The 20,964-nt window shown below is 47.3% G+C and overlaps 1 protein-coding gene across 3 annotated transcripts in view; it reads right to left on the bottom strand.

The window, feature by feature from the left end:
• The window catches only part of LOC147108131 (rho GTPase-activating protein 45-like), a 245,525-nt gene that overhangs the window by 111,073 nt on the left and 113,488 nt on the right, over positions 1 to 20,964 (bottom strand). Inside the window, exon 1 of one of the 3 annotated variants that reach the window (XM_086004626.1) lies at positions 5,352 to 5,663. The exons of the other annotated variants lie outside the window; for them this stretch is intronic. Within the exon in view, the coding sequence (XP_085860752.1) occupies positions 5,352 to 5,433 (82 nt within the window). The 5' untranslated portion in view covers positions 5,434 to 5,663. Of the gene's footprint in view, positions 1 to 5,351; positions 5,664 to 20,964 lie in introns of those variants that run through there. 3 annotated transcript variants of the gene reach the window in all.

Consider the following 20,964-nt stretch of genomic DNA (forward strand, 5'->3'; position numbering starts at 1 on the left):
CGCAGAGGAATCGACGACCGGAGAGGGTATCCGTGATAAAGAGCAGCATGCCTGCGTTGCTGACTGCCATCGCGGCTGCGGGGCACCCGTTAGACCTGCTCTTCATTGGATGGAGTTGTCGTTTTTTTTTTTTTTTTTTTTTTTTTTTGAGATGCAGCTGCAGGGAGGGCGGCAACATCTCGCCTTCACGCCAAACCGGGCGTGGTAGAAGCACAGCCCCGCAGGCGGAGTAGCTGGGGCGGCATCTGTGGGGGATGGGCACCTCGTGGCAGCGCAGTACTGCTGCGTAACTGCGAATATTTTATCTGCCTCGGCAGCGAGCGGTGCGCAGTCTTCGACCTCGGACCTGGCCAAGGCCGCTCGCACCTGCTCCGGCAATTGGCTGAGGAATAACTCTCTGAAGAGAAAGCATTGCGGTTCGGAGCCGAGGAGAGAGTGAGCATGTGGCTCATCAACTCGGAAGGTTTGGAGTCCCCGATCCCAGGCATAGCGAGCAGTCGACGGGCGCGCTCTGATTTTGTGAGCCCGAAGACCTGCAGCAACCACGCTTTGAGGGTCTCATACTTGCGGTCCGCGAGGCGGTGGAGCTATCAAGTGCGGAGACCACGTAGAAGTATCGGGTCTGATCCTCAACGATGCCTCTCAGGGCGAACTGGGCTTCAGCTTGGATAAACCAGGAGGTCGCCTGTTGCTCCCAGAACTGCGGCAGCTTCAACGAGACAGCGTTGTTCTCCATGCGGTGTTCCTTTTGTGAATACCGTTCACAAAAGTCGGGGTCACCAATGTAGGAATGGTCAAATTCCTATCCAGAGATTGAGTTCGACGCAGGCAATCAATCAAAAAGGTTTTTAATGTCAAACTAATGAGTTTAAACAGATTGATGCAAGAGAACTATGAATACAGGTCTTAACTGGCTGGAGGCTCCACGAGGACTGACTGGGCGGTCCCGCGGATGGCGTCATGACGTTCTTCCCACATTTAGGGTGATCACATGATCGGCGGCATGACGTCATCGCGTTTGCCCGCGCTCTTAAAGGGCCTGCGCCCTGTACATGCAAACAGTATATACAATGGTACAGATTTAGTCTGTAGCTAACACATCGTTAAAAGGAATTATGTACACTTGTTCTGAGTCTCTCAGTGGCTCTGCCACAATAGGTCATTATTGATAGGTTAGATAGCTGTGGTTTCTTTATCTCAGGATGTGCTAAAATGTATTTAATATGAACGAAGCTTAAATACTTCATTTAAATTGAAATTACTAATTTTCTTTGAGAATATTCTAGCTATTGACCAAAATTGTAGACAGATTTCTACTGATAATAAGTTTAAACAACTTGCATTTATATAGCGCCTTTAATGAAGCAATACGTCCCAAGGCGCATTAAATAAGGAGAATTTGCCTTTATTCTTAAAACTGAGAAACAGTTAAGATGAGAACAGTTGTCGAATAAAAACATTGGGGGAAAAATTCAGTTGCTTGCGCCTCCCATTAGCACCTTAAGAGGGCGCCAATGGGGCACAAAGCAACTAGCGCCCAGGTGGGCGATATTTGCTAGACATTTTGCGGTGGCGCTAAACACTGCCGCCACGATCTCCTGCGCCGGCAGATCGTGATGTCAGTTGAGTGCGCAACGCCCCGGACATTGAGTGGCGCCCCCTGCCGCTAGCAACGACAGGTTGAGGGAAGGGAAGGGACATTTTGCAGTCAGGAAGGGACTGGGTAAGCGCTATTTAAAAGTGACCGCTTCCTGCCATTTTTTGCTGGTGACATTTTTGCACCACGCCATTCTGAGAGAGGAGAGAGACTGACACTTCGGTTTTGGGTACTGAGCAGCACTTTGCAGGTTCATTTTGATTTGCCCTTCCTTGCTTCGCCAGCGCTCTGAGGTAGCGCCTCGCTGCTTGGCCTTTGCGCCTTAAGACAGGTGTGAAGCACCTGATTTAGCGCTCCAATCACCTCCAGGGGGGGGCGATAAAAGCCAAGTTTGCCGGAGGTGATAATTAGCACCAGGCGCTAAATTTTGCGCACGGCCGATAATGGCACCCCAAACGGGGTGATACGGAATTTTTCCCCCATTGTGTAGATGTGAGCCTCTCAGGAAGGTTGATGCTGAAAGGGTTCACTTGTATGGACAGAAAGACCTCATCAGCTTTGACTGCATGCTCACACTGGGTTTCCCCTCAAACATGAACATCTTCAGAGAGCGAGGGGGATTGACAAGGAACGCAAGTAGCAGACACTCACTCTTAGTGATCCAGCGCTTTCAGCTGCACTTCTCATTGCTGTACCACAGCCACCTGTGCAGCATGACGCAACTGAAACTGTTCCAGAACATTGACAAGAATCACAGGTGAGGGGGTACATTAAATAAAGACGTGCATTCATATAGCGCCTTTCACGACCACGGGATGTCCCAAAGCGCTTTACAACCAAAGTACTTGTTTTGAAATGCAGTCACTGTTGTAATGTAGGAAACGCAGCAGCCAATTTGCACACAGCAAGCTCCCACAAACAGCAATGTGATAATGACCAGATCATCTGTTTTAAGGTGTTGGTTGAGGGATTAATATTGGCCAGGGCATCAGGGAGAAGTCCCCTGCTCTTCTTCAAATATAGTGCCATGGGATATTTAACGTCCACCTGAGACGGTTTAACATCTCATCCGAAACATGGCACCTCCAACAGCACAGCACTCCCTCAGTACTGCACTGGAGTGTCAGCCTAGATTATGTGCTCAAGTCCCTGGAGTGGGACTTGAACCCACAACTTTCTGACTCAGAGGCGAGGGCTACCAACTGAGCCACAGCTGGCAAAGTGGAAACTACATAACATTTCTTATCAGAAACTAATTTCTTTACATTGTAAACTTGCTATTTTTGGATTTGGACGATGGAATCCTCCTTGCACTCCTCAAAAGAATTCACCGGTACGCCTGCTTTATTAGGCAATTTTACGTTAAGTGCCTCTGTAGTCTGGGTCGCGCGCTGGGTCACGAGAGAGTGATCCAAGTCCGCTGCTCCCTCTGCATGTGAGAAAGGAGCTAGTGCCTGTGCAGACTGACTCCACGATTCCATGCGTGCGGGAGTGGCTCTGGCCACTGCACGTGTGCAAAGTGCTGGCGTCACAGTGGCGGCAGAAGCTGGCTCTACTCGTGCACGGAACCCCGGCAGAATGGAGCCCTTGGGTTTCTCGCCAACAACCCAGACTAAAAGCACTTAAAAAAAGGTCGAACAGAACCGGCGTGGGTCATTTAAAGTCCAGACCTCTCACACGGTGCCATTGAGCGTGTTGAGCTGGTCTCGTGCAACTGAGCGCTGGCCTAATGGTGCGTCACCGTGCTCGGCGGCCCCGAGATCCCGCGAGGGTTCACTCAGTCCTCCCGCCGAAGACCAGCAGAAGTGATGCAAAGAGCGGTTTTCAACCATTTTTCTGGGGATCCTGCCAATCGCTCACCAAAGTTACGGCGGGAGACCAGGAGAACCTCCTGGTATGTTAAGCGGCCAGAAACTGAGCTCTGGTAACTGGCGGGAGTTGCAGTAAACACCAGGTCTCCATTGCCGCCAGGCTCGAAGTTTATCTTGGTGCTGCTAGCTGCACAAGACCGATGTATCAGAAGCCAGCAGCACTAACATGGTGTAAAGGATCTGCTGCTGTATATTCACCAGGTCCTCATTATCTGATCAACATTTCATACTCAGAATAGCTCATCAGTTTTTTGTTATTTTATCACCTCCCCTTCTGCTGGGGTGCAGTTTGCTGGCTGCCTAGGCCCCAAGGTCAGGAATTCCCTCTCTAAGCCTCGCCGCATCTCTTACTCCTCTCCCCTCTTTAAGACGCTCCTTTAAAACTTACCTCTTTGACCACGAAAGCGCTTAAAATCACGCCGCCATTCTGGGAAACAGCAGCCAATATTCATGCAGCTGTCCAGACGGATGCAATCGTGGGACACACAGCAACACAAGAACCAATACCTCATCACTGACCCAACATCAGAGGTCCCTGGCTTTGACCTCCCTCGAAGACATTGGACAGCGCTCAACCAAATCCGCACAGGGCACGGATGATGCGGCTACCTGCTCCACCAGTGGAAGATGAGGGACAGCCTGAGGTGTGACTGTGGCCATGAGTCCCAGACCGTGGAACACATCACCTCAACCTGCCCACTAAAATCTGTTGCAGAAGGCATTTCTCCACTCAGCATCTCCGGAGGCCATCGAACGGACAACCAAACTAGACACCCCATTATAAGCTTTTCCCATCATATGAAAGTAGTGGTAATATCCCCTTATGTGTCAAATTTTGTTTGATAACACGCTTATGAAGCGCCTTGGGATGTTTTACTACGTTAAAGGTGCCATATAAATGCAAGCTGCTGTTGTTGGTGCCAGCCTTTGGCACCTCACCCAAGCAGCCATTGCCTATTATTTATATCCGAGTCTTGACATGGAGTGTTAGTAAGCTCTTTGACTGCAGGAGGCAACACAACTGCGTCCAATCCTGCCCTCCTTCAACATGCGGATTTCCAGCAGGGGGCACTGGACAGCATTCAGGAGCAGGAACCGAGGCTGATATTTGTCCCTCAGTATACACACTCAGAATTCGAACTCCAACCCTTCCCTTTGTTTTGCCTTTCCTTGCGACTGTTCATCTACTTTTAATTGTCAATATTTATTACGGTGATATCAGGTAATAATATCTTTTCACATATAAAGGCAACAAACTGGCCTAACAGCAGTAACTAAAATAAACAGCACAACGTGTGCAGTTTAGGTGCAATTCACGCTAGACAATCTCAGGTAGGTTAACCCCTATTACATTTCTCATTTGGTTTCTATTTTCTCAACAAAAGCATCTCAACAATGTGAAAGCAACTAGCAATGGGGACATTAATGTCACACACATACATACTCATACAGACAAACATACCTGCATACTCACACTCAAGTACACATATATACACACACTGTTGGACAGAGTAACATTAAACCCTTTTACTGACTACACTTCTGCACCCATATGTACTCCAAAAATACAACCAACAGAGCAATATTTAGTTTGCCACATTTCTCCAAGTCTAGTTTATAACCCTTACAACTTTTTGCACTAAAGCAAGTTTGCGGATATAAGCAAGCAGGTATACATTTTGAAATCTGAAAAATTAGCTCAATATTCACTAATAAAATTAATATGAAACACAGCCGGCCTTACAGTCCCAATGTTACCGAGAGCGACTACCCTTTACTATCCCAACAAAATTTCAAAGCACAGTGACCAGCACCAGAAGGTCTGCGAGACTGCAGCCTGTGCTGTAAAAGTTGTCTGCAAAAAATGCAATTATGAAACTTACCCAACATGTCATGGAGCCGAGAAGGCTGTTTCTCTTCCTCCAGGTCACTCAGTAACAAATTAACCTCATCACACAAGCACATCTTAGCAAGTGTAGTTGACCTGCTGCTGTACAGTCTGCACAGTAATTGAAACCAATGCCAGTAATATCGACAAACTGAGAGTGCCTGAAGAAGATTGAAGTCTCTGCTCTTTGTTCAATATCCACTGAATCAGTTTAGGAGAGGTCAAGCTTTGCATGCTGGGCCTTGCCTGGGGCTATGCACACTGCAGGATAACATGTTGGGAATAATGAGGACAGGAAGAAGATTAAAAAAAAACTCCTGACTCTTAAAGGGTTCACCTCATTAAAATGCAGGTGACAGCAAATTAACTAGTACACAATCAATTGTAACTGGTGACTGACGATGCAGGAGCTGATAAAGCAAAAGAAATGTCTGTGCAGCCAGGAAATCTTAATCCTTAGAAATGGCAGGGCTATGGTTGGTTTTATACTGGTTTAAAAAAAACTTACATTTCTATAGCGCCTTTCACGACCACCAGACATCTCAAAGCGCTTTACAGCCAATGAAGTACTTTTGAAGTGTAGTCACTGTTGTAATGTGGGAAACATGGCAGCCAATTTGCGCACAGCAAGCTCCCACAAACAGAAATGTGATAATGACCAGATAATCTGTTTTTGTTATGTTGATTGAGGGATAAATATTGGCCAGGACACGGGGAAACTCCCCTGCTCTTCTTTGAAATAGTGCCATGGGATCTTTTATACCCGCCTGAGAGAGCAGACGGGGCTTCGGTTTAACGCCTCATCTAAAAGACGGCACCTCTGACAGTGCAGCACTCCCTCAGTTCTGCACTGGAGAGTCAGCCTAGCTTTATGTGTCCAAGTCTCTGGAGTGGGACTTAAACCTACGACATTCTGACTCGGAGGCGAGTGTGCTACCCACTGAGCCACAGCTGACACATTAGTGCCACCCGCTCCCGACATGCGGGCCTTACGCAGTTACAGCTAACGCCAAAATAAACTTGCCAGATGCAGTAACGGCAGCGGCTGGGAAGGTATTTCTTTTTATTTTAACTGGGTTCTCTTGGATACCAGCTCTGGTGAATGTGGCACAATGCATTTGGGGTGGAAATCTACTTGGGCGGCAGTCAATGGAAAAGAAAATCAGACGGAGTGCAATGTTCCCATTAAGCTGTGCGGCCATGCAGCAGTCTGGAGGTCCCGTGCAGGCCGCTCACCAGCTTCTCACTGTAAGAAACCGCGCATACGCAACAATTAGAATGGGCCGCGCCGCCCGTTAAAGGGACCGCGCACCCAAAAAAATTAGAGGGAACATTGGCAGAGAGTAAACCGGGCGGCCGATGCGCTGTCGCCCGTTTTGTGCTACCGCCCAAGTCGAATTTCACCCCCGTTTTATTTAATTATCTTTTTTGTTGCCAGCGATTTTCCCTCCTCTCTCCTAACTCCTTGCTGGGGTATGATTCTACCACCCTACGGTACCTCACCCAAGTGCTGGTCTTGACAGGGAGAGCCAGCCGGCTATTCGACCACAGGGAGCATCACAACTAAATGTGATCTGTGCGTACCTGAAACACAAGCACTCGCAGCAAGGGGTCACTGGACAGTGCTCAGAAGTGGGAAATCCTGGCCGATGTTTGTCGCCCCCTAACCCAGTGGTGCTGATGCCAAATTGTAGCGTTCCAACTCCCACCCTGGTGTGCCTCAGCACGGACTTGGGATTGACTAGATCACGAGATAACTTTACTGAGCGACCAGGGAGTGCACGCGAGTGAATTCAGGCCTCGTTCCAGCAGCGAGCAATGCTTTCAGCATGGTGATGAGGGGGCAAGGAGCAATGTTTCCTTTAAGCCGCGCGGCCACAAGGCGCTCTGCAGCTCCTGTGCAGCCGGCACACCGGCTTTTAAATAGGAAAAACCACGCCTACGCGGTATTTTGAATGGGCCGCGCGGACCCTTAAAGGTGCCACGCACCCAAAAAAAAAGTTAAAGGGAGCATTGGCAAGGAGATCACTGGAGTACCGCTTTCAGTTCTGGGCACCACACCACAGGAAGGATAGATTGGTTTCGGTGGGGGTGCAGCGCAGATTCACCAGAATGATACTGGGGCAAAAAGGGTTAAATTATGAGGACAGGTTGCATAGACTTCCGGTCGCCTGTCATTTTAATTCACCGCTCCATTCCCACTCGGACCTCACCGTCCTTGGCCTCTTGTATTGTTCCACGGAAGCTCAACGTAAACTCGAGGAACAGCACCTCATCTTCCGATTAGGCACTCTGCAGCCTTCCGGACTCAATATCGAGTTCAACAATTTCAGATCATAAGCTCGGCCCCCATTTCATTTTCTCTTGTAATTGTTCCACTCCTTTCCCCCCCCCCCCTTTCCTTTTGTTTCTCTCTCACACCTGGCAGCTATCTTTTGCCCTGCCAGTACACTTTACACCTAATCCCAGCCTATTACCATCTCGTCTAGCTTCTAATCTCTTTTACTTCTTTTGTTTCTTTTATTCTTTTGTCCGATCGCAGCCCTGCCTCCGATCTAGTATCTTTTCTTTCCAGTTTTGAAGAAGGGTTCGACCCGAAACGTCAACTCAAATTTCTCTCCACGGATGTTGCCTGACCTGCTGAGTTTTTCCAGCATTTTCTGTTGTTATTTTGCAGACTAGGCTTGTACTCCCTTGAGTATAGAAGATTAAGGGGTGATCTAATTGAGGTGGTTAAAATAATTAAAGGATTTGATAGGGTAGTAAGAGAGAAACTATTTCCTCTGGTGGGGGGAGTCCAGAGCAAGGGGGCGTAACCTTAAAATTAAAGCTAGGCCGTTCAGGGGTGATGTCAGGAAGCACTTCTTCACATAAAGGGTAGTGGAAATCTGGAGCTCTCAACCACAAAAAGCTGTTGAGTCAATTGAGGTCCAATTGAGAATTTCAAAATGGAGATTGATAGATTTTTATTACGCAAGGGTAGTAAGGATATAGAACCAAGGTAGATGGAGTTAAAATATAGATCAGCCATTCAGCCACAATTTAATTCAGTGGTGGAACAGGCTCGAGGGGCTGAATTAGATATCTCGGGGGGGATCCAACGCACTCCTGGCTGGCCTCCCAAGTTCTACCCTACGTAATCTTGAGATCATCCAAAACTCGGCTGCCCGTGTCCTAACTTGCACCAAGTCCTATTCACCCATCACTGACCTACAATGACTCCTGGTTAAGCAACGCCTCGATTTTAAGATTCGCATCCTTGTTTTCCAATCCCTCCATGGCCTCGCCCCTGCCTACCTCTGTAATCTCCTCCAGCCCCACAATCCTCCAAGATACCTGCGCTCCTCTAATTCTGCCCTCTTGAGCACCCCTGATTTTAATCGCTCCACCATTGGTGGCCGTGCCTTCTGTAGCCTAGGCCCTTAGCTCTGGAATTCCCTGCCTACACCTTCCCGCTTCTCTACCTCTCTTTCCTCCTTTAAGACGCTCCTTAAAACCTATCTCTTTGACCAATTTTTGGTCATCTGCCCTAATTCCTCCTTATGTGGCTCGGTGTCAAATTTTGTCTTTTAATACTCCTGTGAAGCGCCTTGGGACGTTTTACTACATTAAAGGCGCTATATAAATACAAGTTGTTGTTGAATGGTCTACTCCTGTTCCTATGTTCCTAATACAGCTCCTGCGGATGCCTGGGCTCACATCAGCAAAGACCAGGAATCAAACGTGGAACCTTCCTACAAGGTGCAGCTACAGACTGGATAAACTCAGTGAGCCGCCGGGAGAGGCCAAGTGTCAGGTTTCTAATCCCACGGGATGCACAGGGTAAAAACTAGCACGGGCAGCACCTGCAGTGGATCTGCCTGTTGTCACCTGCGTTTCAAAGTTCGCAATACAAAGAAACAGCAAACCAAAGTGACATTATAATGTAGCCACTCCGCAGGTATGGTGTAAACTGTTAACAGCGGGAGTTCAATGGTGCAAAACAGAACTGGGTAGAAGCGGAAAAGTGCTCAGGCTCAGCAGGGACACTGGAGAAAGCTTGGTTAAACTCCAGCACTTCCCTTCCATACGTCCGGTGGTCGTGAAAAGCGCTGTACAAATCCAAGGGGGAAATGTTAGGTCGCTTTGCGCCTCCCTAAGAGGGCACTAACGGGGCGCAAAGCAACTAGCGCCCGGGCGCGGTGCCGCCAACGCCTCCCGCAAAATTCAGCAGGAGATTAGCGGCGGTAACTGTTAGCGCCTCGCGGTGCTGTGCCGCCAGCGATGACGTCATTGTCGTGCACAGCAGCCCCGCTCGCACCCCGGCCGCAATCTTCGGTAACGGCCCCTGACTTACCGCCGGACGCTATGTCAGACGGGATCAGGGGGGGCCTACCTGTGGCCCGGGCGGCGCTAATTAAAGGCGAGGTGCCAGGCGGCCATTTTTGTTGCTGGCCGCCTGCCAGCAGCTGCCCCCGTTGCCGTCCCCGGCCTCCTCTGAAGCCGCCCCCGCGGGGTGCCGGCTGCGCTCCGTGAGCCCGGCACTTCTCTTGAGTGCCGGGCTCTTTTGCTGGCACTCTGATCCTTGGTGGCCCAGCTGGGCCCCAGGTCGCGCTGCACAAGGCGGAGGGGAGGAAGGCCTGCAGTACCGCGGCACGTAGCGCCGCGATTCCCTCTTGTGGCGCTACTGATGAATTTCAGCCGCGGGGGTGTTAATTTTTTCGGGGTGCTAAAAGTAGTGCCCCGGCGAAGTTAGCGCCCCAAAGAAGGCGCGACTCAATTTTTCCCCCCAAGTCTTTCTTTCAATCTACCAACCTATCTCTCTTATTATCTTTGTCTCTGAACAATCCAGAAAATTCTACACAGCTTTGAAGTTGTGTTTATATTTGCATGTTGTGAGAAAGCACTGCAGATTCTGCGATAAACATTAGCTTGAATTATCCAGTTGAAATTGCCCCACACACAGTCCGCGGCTCCACTCAACATGTAGGCACAGCTTAGTTCATGTCAAAGTTGCCAATTTGCCATGCAATGTAGGTGCGTGTGTTGCGAGGGCAATCGAAATGCGCAGTATAAACAGCAGCTTAAAACCAGGACGCTGCTTACTCTGCAGTATCTGTGTAGCTGCGCAGGCATAACACTCACCTCTGGAAAGGTACGTTTCTGTGCCTACTTGTGACCAGATTGTCCACACTGACAAAAGTTACCACACCAATTCATTGGGTTCACCTTGGTATAAAACTGGTAGTGCCAGGTTTCCTAATCTACACTGCAGTATTAGGGTGTCGGTGGATGAAGAATCAGATTAATGTCCACCATTGCGCTTACATCAAACTCATCAGTGATGTGACACCCATTGCCTCCCAGTATATTTGTAAGCATTTGTGACCTGGGAAATGCTGAAAGAATCCATGGTGATTTTTCCCTCAGATTGTGGCGAGTTTTGAAGCCAAAGTGAATCTAATGTATGGACCGCCCGTAGAGTTCAAGTAGTGAGCTGGCAAATTCCGCGTAAACAACTTATGAAGTAACTATTTTGGCCAGTATGTGTCAGAAAGGTTTAAAATACAGGGCACAGTTGGTAAGTACATCAGTGAGAGTGGAACTGATCCATACTGAACAAGGAGCCCCTAGATTGAACCCATAGTCTGTGCTGTGTTAGTGTATCGTAGCGAGGGTGGTGCTAGGAATATTACATTCAACCTCGGCTCACTAGACTAGGGAAAGGAAGAGAATCAGTCAGGTCCCTTGCTCCTGACTGCTTTCCAGTGACTCCTGCTGGAATGTGTGGATATTGGGTTGAGGCAGGATTGGACTCAGCTGTGATGCATTCCACAGTCAAATAGCCATCCAATGCTTCCTGTATGAGCTCACGTATGACGGTACAAAGTTAGGTGAGAAAAGTAAGCTTTGAGGTGGATGCAAAGAGGCTGAAAAGGGATATAGACAGGTGGGCAATAACATGGCAGATGGAATATAATGTGGAGAAGTTATCCGCTTTGGTAAGAAAAATAGAAAAGCAGAATATTTTTTAAATGGTGAGAGACTGGGAAATGTTGGTATTGAGAGGGATCTGGCCAGGTGTCCTTGTACACGAATCACAGGAAGTTAAGGTACAGCAAGCAATTAGGAAAGCAAATGGTATGTTAGCCTTTAGTACAAAGGGATTGAAGTATTAGAGTAGGAAAGTCTTGCTACAGTTGTACAGGGCCTTGGTGAGACCACACCTGGAGTACTGTGTGCAGTTTTGATCTCCTTACCTAAGGAAGGAAATACTTGCCTGAGAGAGAGTGCAGCGAAGGTTCACTAGACTGATTCCTGGGATGAGGAAATTGTCCTATGAGGAGAGATTGAGTAGACTAGGCCTATATTCTCTAGAGTTTAGAAAAATGAGAGGTGATCTCATTGAAACATATAAAATTCTTAAGGGGCTTGACAGGGTAGATGCTGGGAAGATGTTTCCCCCTGGCTGGGGAGTCTAGAACCAGGGGTCACAGTCTCAGAATAAGGGGTCGGCCATTTAGGACTGAGATGAGGAGAAATTTCTTCACTCAGAGGGTTGTGAATCTTTGGAATTCTCTACCCCAGAGGGCTGTGGAGGCTCAGTCGTTGAGTATATTCAAGACAGAGATCGATAGATTTTTGGATACTAAGGGAATCAAGGGATATGGGGATAGTGCGGGAAGATGGAGCTGAGGTAGAAGATCAGCTATGATCTTGAGTGGCGGACCAGGCTCGAAGGGCCGAATGGCCTACTCCTGCTCCTATTTCTTATGTTCTTAAGAATGGCCCCCTCTGTGATGCACTAAAGGGATGTTGGTGCCCATGTAACTGTACCCCAACAATGAGTCAGCAACTTCAGGCGAGGATGAGGGCAAAAAAATGAATACAGATACTTGAACTTTTAAACTTGCTCCTTAACGAAAGACTTCAGAGAACAAACAAAGGTCCAGTCTATGTGCATAAATGACATGGTTTTTGTTAGACCGCATGAGCCTCTGTCAATATTTGCTCACCCTATTGGCATGTAAAGTCCATCCTTTTTGAGACAGTCCTTAACTATCACTCAGTTGGAAATCTAGCCTGATTCTTATACAAACACTTGTTTGCCCTGTCAGACCTACTACAGCTGGAAGCCCCCTTTAGTTTTGTAAAACTGTGTTTAAATTGGATTCAGACGGGATGTTGAGAAACGTTGGTGTTCAATTTAGGGGAATGATATGTGCAGCAAGAGGTCAACATTTTATTCATAACTGATAACATCTACAGTTAATTTGCAATCCTTGGATGTCAACCTTTCTGCTATGCGTGAGTAGATATTTGTAGTGTATGTAACCGTTCCACCTTTAAGAGAACTATTTTAAGGATTGCACTACTTTATCTTGGCTGCTGTATACTGTAATACCGGTAGTGACCACACCGGTATATAAGTGCTGTGTAATGATTTATTGGGCAGTTCTGCCCTGACCTTCAACCAGTAAAGACCTGTTAAAGTTTACTCTTGTGGTCTGTGTAGTAATTCGCAATATAACACACAGACTTAACAGTGGCGATGAGTACGATCTTACCCTGCGGCAGAGATATATTCAAGGCAGTTGAACGGGCGTCGAGAAGAGGCATCCGCCCTCATCATTCTGCTGAGAAAAGACTCGGGTCTGCAGAGCACAGGAAGAATTCTGACACGAAGCCTTCTGTCAGCAACAGGCAGGATCATCCCTTCTATCACGGTGGTGGGTAAGCCGATCAGCGACGAGAGCAAGTCGGCCACGTTGGCTGTGAAATAGGGGAGGGAAGATCGGAGGATATACGGGCGGAGAACTCGACCACGGCCGGGGAAAAGAGCCGGACAGAAGTCGGGGCCAGAGGCGCTGAGACTGGGGCAGCGTAAGGCACGGAAGCCGCGGTGAATGCAAACGCAGCCGGTGTGAGAGACCGGGCTACAAGCGGGCTGGGAGACGCAACAGCGTCGAGAGAGAGCTCGACCGCGACCGGTGAAAAAGGCCGGGCAGCTACCGAGGCCGCGAGGCGCAGCGACCGGGACGATCGTAAGGCGCGGGAGAAAATAAAAGAAAAAAAACCCGCGGAGAACTCAGCCGCAGCCGGGGGGGAAAGGACCGGACTGCAAGAGGGGCTGGGAGGCACGATTTAAAAAACCGCTGGGGAGGGCGAACGCAGCAATACGGCAATCGCCATTACAGCCAGCGGGGGAGAAAGGCAAATGCGGGAAGCCGCCATTTTCGGAGGCGGGGGAAGAAGACAAGCGCGGGAAACCGCCATTTTGTAAAAAAAAAAAAATAATAATTCTTTTGTTTCTCAAGAAGATCGCGAGGATGCCTAAGCGTGGTAACATCAACGATTTCGATCCCGATGTTGAAGATTGGGCCACGTATGTAGAACGCATAGAGATATATTGTAAGGCAAATAAAATATCAAATGAAGATAAAGCACTAACCTTACTAAACTCAATGGGTGCGAAGACATACGGGCTATTGAAGTATCTTCTATCACCAGCTAAACCGGCGGATCAGACTTTCGCTAATATTGTTGCTGTCCTGAAAGATCATTTGAATCCTACACCGCTGATGTTAGCGGAACGATTTAAATTTTATGCGAGAACGCAACTGAAAGAGGAAAGCAACGCGGAGTACTTAATTGAACTGCGTAAGCTAGCGAAATACTGTCAGTTTGGGGAAGGACTGACAGAGGCACTGAGAGACAAATTCGTGTGCGGATTGTCGAAAGAAGGAACACAAAAGCGGCTACTTGAAGAGAATGATCTTACACTTGATAAGGCTGTCTCTATTGCAGCATCGCACGAAGCCGCAGCGAGAGGCACTGCGGAAATGCAGCTGAAGGCAGCGGTACTCAGCGTAGATCAAATGGCTTTGGGTACAACGAAATGTTATCGTTGTGGGAAGACAACACACGATCAGAACCAATGCTGGTTTAAAAACCAGGAATGTAGAAAATGTGGCAAGCTTGGTCACATAGCTAAAGTATGCCGGTCAGGAAAGAAGACCAGCAACAAAAAGTCACCGCAGGAACAGTGCAGAAAGGTACATAAGGTGGCTGAGAAGAGTTCGGATGAACAGAATTCGGACTCAGACTCCAACAGCAAGGAACTGGGTAGTCTGAGAATTCACAATGTGAGTAAGGAAGCTGACCGACAAACTATCTGGGCCTCACTGCAGATAGCAGGAGTCCACGTGAAGATGGAATTGGACACCGGATCGGCGTTGACGGTCATGAATAAGCAAGATTACAAAAGGTTATTCAAACATATTCCCCTACGGGATACGAAGATAGTATTAAAGACATACACGGGGCAAAGAGTATACCCCATCGGAAAGATAAAAGTCAAGGTGAGACACAAGGGCAAAGAGCACCAAGGAATGGACTTATATGTACTACCTGAGGGAGGTCCACCACTTCTGGGACGGGAGTGGATCAGGAAAATAAATATGGACTGGCACCCCCTAAAAGCAATGACGGAAAGTCCAGAAAATGAGCGGGAAGTCCTGAGGTGTCCAACGTGCAACAAAGTCTACAAAGGGTGAAAAACCTGTTTCAGAAGCACGTGCTGCAGTGCGGAAACCAGACTTCACAGGAGGATGGTGACGGGAACAAAGCCCAGGATAATGATTCAAACAAAAGGAGGTATCCCCGACGCAGTGCCCGGGCCCGCTCAACTACATTTTTCGGGTTGACTCCCTTTTATGGTGGCAAGTCATATGGTGAAGAGGATTTTCCATTCTACCGAGATCCTTCGGGGAAGAAAAGAGGAGAGCAGTCAACTCAAGGGCAGGTAGACGGAGCCGATGATCCAAGCACGTCTCCTGACGAGGATATGGAATACTACTACAATTTCACCAGAACTGTCATCACGTCCGATCGCGAGGGAAGACTCGAGCCGTGCAGTTTCTTTGATGGCGAGGAAGATTGCCGCCTACCCAGGATCAGCTCAGACTCTGGAACTGATGATGGTAAGATCAGCCCATGTGCAAAAGACAAGTCTAAAATGGACTTGCAGACTAAGGACGGAAAAACGAAGGAGTGCATAAATGCTTCAGAAGAGAATAAAGTATCAGAACAGAATTCCACAGAACAACAACAACATAGTTTGACAGAGAATCCTGAGTCTGTCCAGTCTACAGACATGCACATTTCTGAGGAACACCGGGCTCGAACTCAACTCAATCTCAAACTACAACAACAATTAGAACAAATGATTCGCCGTTTTGAGCAAGAGAGGAATGCAAAGAAAAAGTTCTTTGACACAGAGTGGGAGAATCTGGAAAGACAGCAGAAGCAGCTGATTGAGAAAATGGAACAGGAACACACAAACCGTCTGCGCGATGAGGCCAAACGAATCAAAGCTGAGCAAGAAAGGGAATATGTCAAATTCATCGATCAGTTGAAAGCTAAGAAGAAAGAGCACCCTTTTGTGAGCAGTGTCAGCAGTAATAAGCCACTCAGGGAATTGGTGGCAGAGGCAAAAACTGACGATGCTGCAGAGATCAAGTTTGTTGCTGAAAGCGCTACTTCCAGAGCTTTGCTTCGAATGAAAGAATTGCCAGTTAAAATTGTGAAACCCTTAAGAGAGAAGATTGGCATGGAGAAACATCGTGTCATTTTCGAATGCAAGGTTTCCAGGCCAAATGCTGCTGTCAAGTGGTATTACAAAGACAAAGAGATTCATCCCAGTAATAAATATGAGATTGTGAGTGAAGATGTGTACAGGAAGCTCGTTATTAATAATGTCGCTTTTGAAGATGAAGGCAACTACATGTGCGAGGCCATAGATGACCAAAGCACAGCAAAGTTATATGTAGAAGAGCAATCAATTGCCATCATTAAACCCATATGTGATGTGGAAGTGACAGAGCCAAGTGACGCCATTCTTGAGTGTGAGCTTTCAGTTGCGGACGTGAAGCCTCCAAAATGGTTACTAAATGGTGAAATTCTTCATGCTTCTGAAGATGTGGACATTGAGCATCGTGGCACTATTCATCGTCTCACTCTGAAACAAACAACTGGTAAGATGACCGGCTTGCTGCAGTTTATCGCAGGGAAATCAAAATCTGAGGCGAGGCTGACTATTAAAGAGCCTCCGTCAAAGGTAGTCAAAGAACTACAGAACATTACAGTGGAAGAGAAGCATTCTGCTACTTTGAGCTGTCACGCACGTGGTCCCTCCGAACTGAGCCAAATCAGTCTGGAAGTAGAAAAACTTCCCAAGGTACTCGAGCCTTTAGAAGTCAGCAATGCTGGTTCTGAAGTTACGAAAGTTCAAGCTGTTAAGTCCAGTGAAGGACTATTAGAGGAGTCACCCCAGCAACGAGAACCTACTACACCACCGAGAACTACTACACCACCGAGGCGTTATCCGGGCCGAGTCAGGAGGCGCAGGAGACGCCCCCGCAGAGACTGAATCTGTGAACTGTTTTTACATGAAGTTGTGTATATATGTTATGATGTTATGTTCAATGGGGAATATATATACTGTTAAGCTAAAAAGGGAGGATTGTAGTGTATGTAACCGTTCCACCTTTAAGAGAACTATTTTAAGGATTGCACTACTTTATCTTGGCTGCTGTATACTGTAATACCGGTAGTGACCACACCGGTATATAAGTCATAGAGTCAGAGTTTTACAGCACAGAAAGAGGCCCTTCGGCCCATCGTGTCTGCACCGCCCATCCATCCCTGTCCAGTCTAATCCCATTTTCCAGCATTTGGTCCAGCGTAAGTGCTGTGTAATGATTTATTGGGCAGTTCCGCCCTGACCTTCAACCAGTAAAGACCTGTTAAAGTTTACTCTTGTGGTCTGTGTAGTAATTCGCAATATAACACACAGACTTAACAATATTTAACGTCATTTGCACTGTGGTGATGCTCACTCTGGGTGCTGATGAGACAAGGCCCAAGGCCTGAACCCGTTCCCGCTGCTGCAAACCTGGGACCGCCAAGTGCAGACATGGAGAATAGGTGGCATTCTACAGAACATCCCTATAGTTAGCTTCTGTTGTAGCAGAAGGATGCCAAGCTGATGCCAGGTGGGGGAGGACATTAGCGGTTCAAACAGTGAGTTAATCTGTGCCCATTTCAAACATCTTCTAACTGTTGGCTCAAAAGCATCATAGATATGGCCTGGGAGTAGATCACTTGCAATCCTCTAAATTGAAGGGAGGAACTTAAGGGGGCAGGAAAAATGTAACTAAAACCATTAGAAAATATTTCAAAAAATTCTTTAAAAAGTTGTACGTAGCTGCTTTAAGTGGTTCAGAAGGTTTCTCCAGTGAGGAGCTAAGTCCTACAGACCAGGAAGGTTTTAAACTTGATCACAGGTCCATGTTGTTAGCTTATCTCAGTGAGGTTGCAGTAGGGGCACTACAGTTGGCCTTAGAGCCCATAGGTCAAGGAGAGAACAATCAGCCAAGGTTCCTGCTTCTGATCGTTATCCAGTGACCCCCTGCCACAAGTGTGTGTGTGTGTGTGTTGGGTGAGGAGAGGATCAGGCTCAACTGTGATAGCAGTTGAAAATCTGCCTACACTTAATGTCAAGGCTCACGCATGAATAATGGCTACCCAGGTGAGGTACCAGAGTGCACTTGGTGCCTGCAGACGTGTCCTCCAATGAGAAGTCACCACCTTCAGAGGAGGAGGGTAGAGAGTGAGGGAGGAGGTTGGTACATTGTAAAGAGACTGAATGCTGGATTCAAACAGCTCAACAGTATACTGCTCACCCTGTTGGATTAGATCCCAGTTATTAATGGTTCTTTATGATAATGCATCTGTAAAAACTTGATAATCAAAGCAAAAATTGTTATTGAATCGTGAACATCACCTAAACTCAGAAGTTTTCAAACTGGGGTCCCTAAAACATTGGGGAACCACAAAGGAAGCCCATAATAACAACAGAAAATGCTGGAAAAACTCAGCAGGTCAGGCAACATCCGTGGAGAGAAATTTGAGTTGACGTTTCGGGTCGAACCCTTCTTCAAAACTGGAAAGAAAATAAAATAGATCGAAGGCAGGGCTGCGATCGGACAAAAGAAGTGAAAAACAAAAGTAGTAGAAGAGACAATAAAAGGTGTTCGAAGCCAGACGAGATGGTAATAGGCTGAGGTTAGGTGTGAAGTGTACTGGCAGGGCAAGAGATAGCTGCCAGGTGTGAGAGAGAAACAAAAAGGAAAGGGGGGGGGGAAAAGAGTGGAAAAATTACAAGTAAAAATGTGAAAGGGGCCGAGGTTATGATCTGAAATTGTTGAACTCGATATTGAGTCCGGAAGGCTGCAGAGTGCCTAATCGGAAGATGAGGTGCGGTTCCTCGAGTTTACGTTGAGCTTCTGTGGAACAATACAAGAGCCCATAGCGCCCACTACATCCTGAGGTCCTGTCCATCTGTTACCACATATCTCTATTTATTAACTTACTAGCACAATATTTCTGTTGCTGAAATTTAAAAAAAAAAACATGTTCTCTAATGATAGCACTATTTTCTTTGGGTAACTAACACTCTTTTGGAAGTTAGTACACACAGTCCCCCCCCCCCCCCCCGGAATGTGTCAATATTTGCGGGTGGTCCCCTATAGGAAAGTTTGAAAACCGCTGCTATAACTGAGACAGCGCCATAGCAAACAATCCAAGGAGAGTCTCTTGTGCTTTGAGTGAGCCTTAGACATTGCAGTGCAGTTAAGTTATCGTCATCACCGGTCTCATTCAAGGACACACTTCAGTCAGGGCAGCCTTACTGTTTACACTCCCTAAATCCGGCTGCCTCTCCACTTCCACCGCCTCTTTAAGACACTCCTTAAAACCCACCTGTTTGACCAAACTTTTGCAGCGATGTTGGTTGAGGGATAAATATTGGCCAGGATAACTCCCCTGCTCTTCTTCGAATAGTGCGGTGGGATCTTTTACATCCACCTGAGAGGGCAGACGGGGTCTCGATTTTAACGTCTCATCCGAAAGACGGCACCTCCGACGGTGCAGCGCTCCCTCAGCATTGCACTGGAGTGTCAGCCTAGATTTTGTGCTCAAGTCTCTGGAGTGGGACTTGGAACCCACAACCTTCTGACTCAGAGGCGAGAGTGCTACCCACTGACACCCGAGTGGCTTAGCTCTGCAGGTTCAGAGCCTGAGAAACACAGCAGAGCTGTAGGTTGCCTTACACGGAGTAAAAGCAGTGTCTAAAAATTCTCATCATCTCTGAACATTTCAATATGTCAGACAGATTCAATCTGAAACTCTCTGCAGGCTTCCTGTTGTTCAGACGTTGGTCTGAGGGCTCTGGGTTCGTGACTCGTCACAAGCTCAGTGATGTGGCTTCGGATAGTCAGTGGATTTCAAAAAAAACAACTGGGCCCTGAACGGAAACTTCCCTTTAACATTATCGACTGAGTGTATCTTATTACCGAAATATGTTGCAGCAGGAATAGTTCCTCAATTTGCATGTTACATCTGTAGTAGATGCAGAAGTCACTGTGACTGGAAGGTGAGAGTAGGTTAGGGGCCTGTGTCACCTTCATTAAAGTCCCAACAATCCAGCCAACAGATAAAGAGGAGCAGTAAAGCAGAGGGGAGAAAGCGGAGGTTTCCCACAGGAGGAAATGGGAGGAACCAATACAAGAAAAACCTGTGGGTTTGGACTTGTTCAAGGACACTAGGATGATAGAAACATACCACACTAGAAGTCCATCTGGTCTAAGAAATATTATATAAGAACATAAGAAATAGGAGCAGGAGTAGACCATTCGGCCCTTCGAGCCTGCTCCGCCATTTAATGAGATCATGGCTGATCTTCTGCCTCAACTCTATTCACCGGCCCTATCGCCATATCCCTTGATGCCCTTACTAGTCAGAAATCTATCGACTTCCCACAATACTTCTCATATTCCTCCCTCAAATGTTTGGCAGGTACTTACCCAACTCTTTTAAGTTTGTTGATACAATTAGTCCCCAATGTCTCTGTTCACAGCCTGTTCTATGCATTCAGCAGCCTCTGCACAAAATAGTTCAACCTAAACTCTCCTGTTACCCTCCCTCTTCTATGTTTAAGGCTGTATAGAAAGGACTTGATTTTGTCTGTGAAAGGACTGGGTTAATGGGCTGCATGGCAAATTTTACACGGTTTCACATAGTCTTCGCAGGAAATAATAATGAAGCAGTATCATTTTTGCTAAAGACAAACCTGTCTTCAAAATACAACAACATTAGAATAGCACAGGACAAGCTGGATCTGTACCACCTGGTGTGGTCTGTCTTTGGAGGTGATAATGCTCGGTATGCACTCTGTGTGTATAAAACATAAGGTGGACTTGTGCCAAACCATTTACCCAGTCTCTTGCTCTCTAAAACCATTCAGACTGGAACCGATCTAAAACAAGTGTCTCTTCACATTTACTCTCTGCATAAAAGCAGGTGGACCAACCCAAGGCGAGATAAAATGGAAAAAAGCGCAAATACTGGATATCTGCACTAAAATGCTAAGTGCAGCAGGTCCAACAATTTCCCCAAAGCGAAAAGACAGATTAACATTTCGGGTGTAGATCTAGTCAGTTCTAACAGCTTCCATTTATATAGCGCCTTTAATGTAGAAAAACCTCCTAAACAGAGGCATGAGTTTC

This window comes from Somniosus microcephalus, chromosome 13 (assembly GCF_052327205.1).
Source record: "Somniosus microcephalus isolate GS21.2 chromosome 13, FLI_Smic_1.0, whole genome shotgun sequence".
Classification (NCBI taxonomy): domain Eukaryota; kingdom Metazoa; phylum Chordata; class Chondrichthyes; order Squaliformes; family Somniosidae; genus Somniosus; species Somniosus microcephalus.